This window comes from Limulus polyphemus, unplaced genomic scaffold (genome assembly GCF_000517525.1).
Source record: "Limulus polyphemus unplaced genomic scaffold, Limulus_polyphemus-2.1.2 Scaffold802, whole genome shotgun sequence".
Lineage (NCBI taxonomy): Eukaryota > Metazoa > Arthropoda > Merostomata > Xiphosura > Limulidae > Limulus > Limulus polyphemus.
Window position 1 is genome coordinate 312,231 of NW_013666412.1, and position 7,138 is coordinate 319,368.

The 7,138-nt window shown below is 32.6% G+C and overlaps 1 protein-coding gene across 1 annotated transcript in view; it reads left to right on the forward strand.

The window, feature by feature from the left end:
• Nucleotides 1-214: 214 nt before the first annotated feature.
• LOC106460600 (cytochrome P450 315a1, mitochondrial-like) overlaps nucleotides 215-7,138 on the forward strand; it is a 12,461-nt gene continuing 5,537 nt past the window's right edge. Inside the window, exons 1-5 of the mRNA XM_013920318.1 lie at nucleotides 215-558; nucleotides 1,046-1,233; nucleotides 4,407-4,613; nucleotides 5,462-5,622; nucleotides 6,394-6,413. Of these exons, the coding sequence (XP_013775772.1) occupies nucleotides 215-558; nucleotides 1,046-1,233; nucleotides 4,407-4,613; nucleotides 5,462-5,622; nucleotides 6,394-6,413 (920 nt within the window). The remainder of the gene's footprint in view (nucleotides 559-1,045; nucleotides 1,234-4,406; nucleotides 4,614-5,461; nucleotides 5,623-6,393; nucleotides 6,414-7,138) is intronic.

Genomic DNA, 7,138 nt, shown 5'->3' on the forward strand with positions numbered 1-7,138 from the left:
ACACTCGGTTTTTGGCAAGCTACACGATATGGCAGTGAGAGGGTCTCGCCGACTGTGTGTGTTTTTTATTAAAAAGTTTCGAATAGTTTTAAATAGCTTCACCTCTCGTCCCACTATCATAGAGAAAAGCTTCCATTCAAGTTTGACGTCACCTTCGCTACAGCCAGCTGAAGCCAGGTGTCCGTTTCATCACCGTAATAGCAGCCCCGGTGCTATGGCACCCTGTCCTGCAAAGGCGCCATTCCTTAACAGCGTCACCTCGGGCAAACCTTACGAGCATATTCCATCACCCAAAGGTCTACCTTTGGTTGGGACAATGTTTGACCTTCTCTGTAGTGGAGGCGCTCCTAAGATCCACGAATACTGTGATAAACGACATAAGGAGTTAGGCAGTATCTATCGCGAGAAATTGGGTGCCGTTGAAGCCGTGTTTGTTGCAGAGGGTGAGTTGATTCAGAGGGTTTATCAAAATGAGGGGCGCTATCCCATGCACCTAGTCCCCGAGCCCTGGCTGATTTACAACGAAATTAACGGCATTCGGCGTGGACTATTCTTCATGTAAGTGTACATTACTAACTTCTTTAGAGATACTAAGTTACGATTGCCGGAAATGATATGTAACTATATTGAATATATTGGTGATTATCTCAAACGCGGGTAATACATAAAAGTTAAATATAAGGTGTAATACATCTGTCACTTATTAATGTCATAGTAAGAAGTGTAAGTAAAATATCTAATAAATATACGTAACTAAACGTTATACATCTTTTGATAGTAAGTGTTGTATTTGGACTAAATTTCATGAAATCATGGATCCTCAACCGATGCTTTAGTTTAATGTCCTTATTATCTTTTGGATTTATATAATTTATACGTATTTACTATTATATGCCCATTTCTTTAGAAACGTCATTTAAATCTGACATTTTAAGTTAAACTAAGAATCTAAGAATGTTCTATATCAATGTGAATAATATCTAGTTAGAGCTAATTAACAGATACTAACTCATGGACTGTTATATAAATGTTTCTATAAAACCAGGGATGGCCCTCAATGGAGTGAAAGGCGTAAGAGTCTCAACAAAGTGTTCCGCCAACAAAGTGTCTCAGATCACGCCAGGGTATTTAATGAGGTTATCAACGACCTGCTTGACAGGTGGCGGAAGGTACGGGGTGAAGATATGGAATTAGAAAATTTAGAGAGAGAACTTTACAATTGGTCCATTGATTGTAAGTATAGCTAGCATTTTGTCTTTTTTGTCTATGGTAGTTAGCTCCTTTTACTTCTGGGTTTAAAATAATGCAAAAGCAGAAATAATAAATCGATAGATAATCTTATATGAAACATTGTAGTTGTACAGAAGCTAAACATAAAAGTGATGGTGTTATATTAGGTTTGAAAATATTCTTGTTTGTACATGGCTAACTATTACGTATCAGCACTAAAATAAAAATAAAATAAGAAATAAGCACCTGTTGGATAGAATATTAAACAAGTTTTTATTGCAGATGTTGGTGGAGTGAACATTTAGGGCGTTTTGATCTTCCCACGAATTAATTACAAGGTTTTTGATCGTTAACTTACACATTGTTTGTTTTTACGCAAAGTAAAGCGACATTGGCTAAGCGGAAAGTCTTTTATAAGCAATTGTTTAAATGTCTAGCTCGTTTCAATTGTTTACAACTGCAATATGAATTAGTTTTGACCTTACAAATTTGAAACTCGCATGTTTAAGCATTCTTATAAGGTTTTAACATTTTATTTACGCCTTTTACTAAAAACGTGATTTTTTGATACAGAGTATTTTGTATTATAAAAAAGCTACACTGATTCAGAATGCTCTCTCCATATCATAAGTCTTTCATACAATACAGTAAGATCTGTCTATTTAATTGACTGTTTACGTAAAATCGTTTCCTTAACTTGATTTCACTTGTGCATATAACTTTATGTGTTTACGCATTTTGATGCATCATTGTTTCAGTCTTTTTGTTACATAATTTAGAATGTTTGTTAATGTGACTCACAAAGTCAGACAGATCAACGGGTTTACGAGGTTTTCCTATGCTGATACATTTCTGCGCTCTTTAAATCTTTAACAGTTGTTGAGGCCAAATGGTATTTTACTTTCGTAAGCAGGTCATGGATGTTTAAGGTATGTTATCTATATAATACAGTAATGTATCAATATAATTATATATTGTTAGAATATGCCATTGGTCATATAATAACACAGGTCTGCGAATTTAAACTTCATAAAAGTTTGTTTTGGTATTAATAACTGATTTTCCATAATTCAGCTTCGCAAATTTCGAAAATAATATTCATTTTTTTTCTATCACGTAACGATTTGTTACAAATCGGGAAGGAGAAAAAACTCTTACTTAGATCAAATTATTATTTCGTTCACCATAATTCACATTGAAAAAGGGAAGAATATTGATATCAAACGAATATGCATACTCATTCATCCTGATTTTTTTTTGTGAAATCTACGTCTTTTATTCTCAAACTACGTGTTGTGGTCTTTTATGTATTGCGTTATGACGTTTTGTGAAAAATCTGTATGTGATGGAGAAAAATGGATAACATTTTCGGATTCAGTGTACAGGAATTACTGTAGAACATGTAAACATTTCAAGACAATAAAACCATCGCCAGGCTGTGTAATTGAAGCCAAATAAGTTAGTTAAACTATAAGGAAGTTAACACTGCAACATGTAATTAAACGATCAAAATACGCTACCAAATCATAGTTTATTGGTTAAATTGAGCTTGATTGGTTGCTCGTATGTCTGATATCACAATTACATGCAGTGAAGGAACAATTCCTCTATTGAGATGAATCAGAGAAGCCCACTCGTATTTTATAAGACTAAAGTCCTATTAGGTTATATTATAAATTAGATGTCATAATAATGTTTGAATAAACTTGAGTTCCTTGTTTGTAATCATGATAGAATATACATATATATCATTTCTATTTTGTTGGGTGATAGAGATTTACACTTTCTTATACAAAGGGTTGAGTACGTTATATTAAAACTATTTTGAATATGCAAATCACCAATTTGCATGACAACCATAGTCAATATAAAGTCGCGAAGGAATGATATGTATCAGAACTACATTTTACTGGCGTCAAGTAGGTATCGCAATGCTACTAAAAATTAATCGGTGTTGAAAAGGGTATGTAACAACCCTTTCCGATGACTTAAAGTATTCATAAAACCATATCATAAGTAATGTATTCAGGCCAAGAATTTGGACTTTTCAAGAGGGGGGATATCCATTGTATTAAGTGCCACTGAAAAACAATGGAATATAGATCAACTTGAGGTACCAGAACCATCTAGAAAGAAATCTGAAACAAGTCGTACCCAACCAGGGTAAGAAGTGCGGCGTTTTGTAACAGGTAAGAATCCATGAACTGAAAAATCAGTAGCTAAAGCCGTTCACATGTCTCAGGTACAAATTGCTTCTACGATATATCCATCCAACCGTCGTATGCCTCAAGCAGCTTGAGAGTGAAATGGGTATTTATGCTATTCATTTGTCTGATTTGGGCATGACAGCCTTACTACATGGCCCTTTTCAATGGAAACTACGCTGCAGGGCTGTTTTCAAGAACCACGATCGTCAGGAAGAACATGACCGGAAGTGGTGACATAGGCTGTAACGACGTAGTGAGGCTCCAAAATCGTTTCAATTCACCCAACAACAAACACATTTCCGTGAAAAAGATTAGCAAGTTAGGAGAAATCAAAAGATTGTAAGCTAAGAATAAATAAAGGTAACCATAACTTATGTATTTCGTATTACACATTTTTTTTTGTAGAATTGGGAAACATGCAATTTCAAAACTGGTTCATTAAAGTTTAATATATTGGACTTAATAATCTATTACAGCTACTTTAGACATTAATATAAGATAAATCTGAAAGTTACAAATTTCTTATATTCATGTTTGTACACTAATCCTCTATTTTCTTTTTTATCCTTCCAAATAAACATTTTGCCCCTGTAGTACGTCAGAGAACTTCATTGCAATACAGATTTGTTATGCCAAAAGTACTGTTTCTCAGGGGATTTTTTTTTTCCCAGATTTTTTATTTTGTAACTGGGGACGATAATGCATTACATTCTGAAAAAAAAAAAAGATGAAATTCTTATAGTAAATAATTTATCTAAACTTTGAACATTTCAAATATTTCTTTAGACTTCGAAACATCTATTGTCAAATTTATCTAAGGTGTGCGAAATTTGTCTCTGGATAACTTTACTTATGTGCGAGCATCGTTTCAACAAAGTTAAGGACAAGCTCCTTTATATTATTTCTTACCAGTATTTGAACATGGAACAAATGTATAGCAGAGCATTTTATTATTATCGTTTATTTCAGCTCTAGGAACGATGATATTTGGACGGCGTTTGGGATGTGTGACGTCTGACAGTAAAATCGGGAATATCCACGAATTCGTGCACTGTGTTCAGCAAATCTTTACGGAATCTGCTCATATGACAATGATCCCACCTCGGCTTGCATACTGGCTTAAGTTACCCGTGTGGCGGAGGTTCGTTCAAGCAGCTGACAGAGCTTTAGGGTTGGGTAAGTCTTTTGAACTTTTTTTTGAAAATAATAGTAACTTCAAAAAAAAAAATGTTAGTTTCTCTCGATTCGGGACTGAATATTAAATAATTAATTAGATATATAGGCTATGGATGGACAACTCATAGGAATACTGCTGTAAAAAAGAAGCAGAATGAAAATATCCACAACCAAATAATCTATAAAAATAAACACAAGTAGAGCAAAAATATAATAGTACTTTGCGAGAAAAACAACACAAATCTATATGAAAAAAAAAAAAATTGAGATAAGCAATTTTTTGTCATGCCTTTATCCTTCATTCCATAAGACCTGTCTTGACTTATAATTTTCCATAAATCTGCTTATAGAGGTATTTTTGGTCAACAGATGGCGATACTAAACCAAATATTTACTAAATTACTGTCGTAATACGTATTCAATTCACAAGTATTATGAGCTAAAAAAATCTATTAAATTAAATGTAAGTTTTATAGGTTGACATCATAGAAAAATCTCGGGTTTACAACAAACAGATCATAGAACAAGAGAGTATATTTTGGTTAAGCACAAAGTTACACAAAGATCTATACTTCTCTCACCACGGGTAGCAAAACCAGATGTTTTGCGCCGTCAGCTTGCAGACTTACCAGTAATTCACTAGGAAGTTATTTCTTCTAGGTGTGTTTGATGAACTGTAAAAGTCTATAACACTTTTAATCTAAAATAGATAATATTTTTATTTTCACTTCTTTGCTTAAAAAAACATGATAAATTAATACTCAAAAATGTTAACTACCTGATTACTTTTCAATTAATTTAGATGGATCCACACCGATCAGTTTCTAAGAATACTATTTTAATTATAGCAAAAGCATACGTAGAAGATAATGTCAAAGATATCTTCTCCAAAGCCGAGACAGGAGAGCCAGTAGAGGGTGTTTTAAGCCAGATGCTTCTTGAAGACAAGATAGAACAAGAAGAAATAGTGCGAATTGTCACAGATCTTTTTCTCGCTGCTGCTGATACGGTAAAAAAAAATCACTTCTTTTTTTTTTCAATTGAAAATAATCCAAAAATAATGTTTACAAAAAATGTTTTTATTAGATTAGATAAAAATTGATTCATAACTTATTACAGGAGATAAAGTAATTTTAATTAATAATTTTTTAGTTAATAATATGTTGTTTTGAGATAAGAATTTGTAGGCTAGCTTTTTTCTTCCAAAATATTAATAGAAAGGAAACAGTCACAAATATAAAACTTGCACAAGTAACAAAGTGATATTAGAAGTATATGTAAAACAGTTTTCGTCTGGTCTCATCATCTAAAGGATCTGTTCTTGTCTAGGTTTAGAGTTTCCACATTGATCAAAATAGTTTGTGATGATCATTCTTCATATAGTTTACTAGTCGCATTCTAATTAGTTCTGCAGCTTTCATGCAGTTCTTATCAAAGCTTGAGAGAGAATAAACTACCTGCCAAATTAACAACTAAGAAAAGAAAACAGAAGGTGAAAAGAAACGGCTAGCTAAACGAGATAATGAACCATATTGTAAACCAAATGACGTTTATGGTGATGTTTGAAAACAAACTTGCGTTAGCAAAGTAGTATTTTTTCCAATGGAAATTTATAGCACGTGTTTATGGCATATACATGTGCAACTTCATTATACTTTATTCAAATATTCGCCATATTGTACCATAAGTTATTATAATTTGGCAAAAATATACTGCGTCAGTTGTTACTAGGCAACTAAGATCCGGATATGTACAAGTTTATTCGTGTTATTTTTCTTAGTGGAAGTACACACCGGTTAGGTAAGTACCTTCAGGGGTGTGTTATACGTTTACCTTTGAAAGATGTTAAGCTTTCGAGTGATAAACAACAGAAAGAATCTTACCGGTCCACTCTTCATTGTTTTTCCTTACTTTCTTGAGGTAGCAAGTCAAGTCAGAAAGAATCACTCACTACCAAGCACCTCTAAAATACTTTCAGTAAGTCCAACAGTGAACAGAAAATCAATCAATCGAGTGCGAGGCGAAGAGAAATCCAAATTTCTGACCAACTCTGGTTTCAAACCAAAATACCTACCTAGACGACGACGACGAAATAATGTGATATTGACTATTATGTATATTGTTTGAATATATCTAATTATATTTCTAAGTAACCTAATTGTGTTGCGTTTTTGTTGCATGTTGTATCATAATGTCAGTTAAATCAGCACATATATATTTCTTTTTATAAGCAAAGAAAAAATAACCAAACAAATTATACATATATATATATTTATGTGATTTACGAAAATAAAATTATTTTTATTGCAATAATTACATGTTAAGCTGTTCGAAAGTGCTTACATATAATTATAAAATTATTTAATATAATAAATGTAATATTTACTGTAATCAACCATACTATATTCACGAAATATATAAATAAAAAGTAAGAATAAAAGAAGAATTTCAAGGACGTTTAGCATACATTTTTTTCTTTTCTAACACTTAAAATTTATATGGACACGTACGCATAAATAAACAGC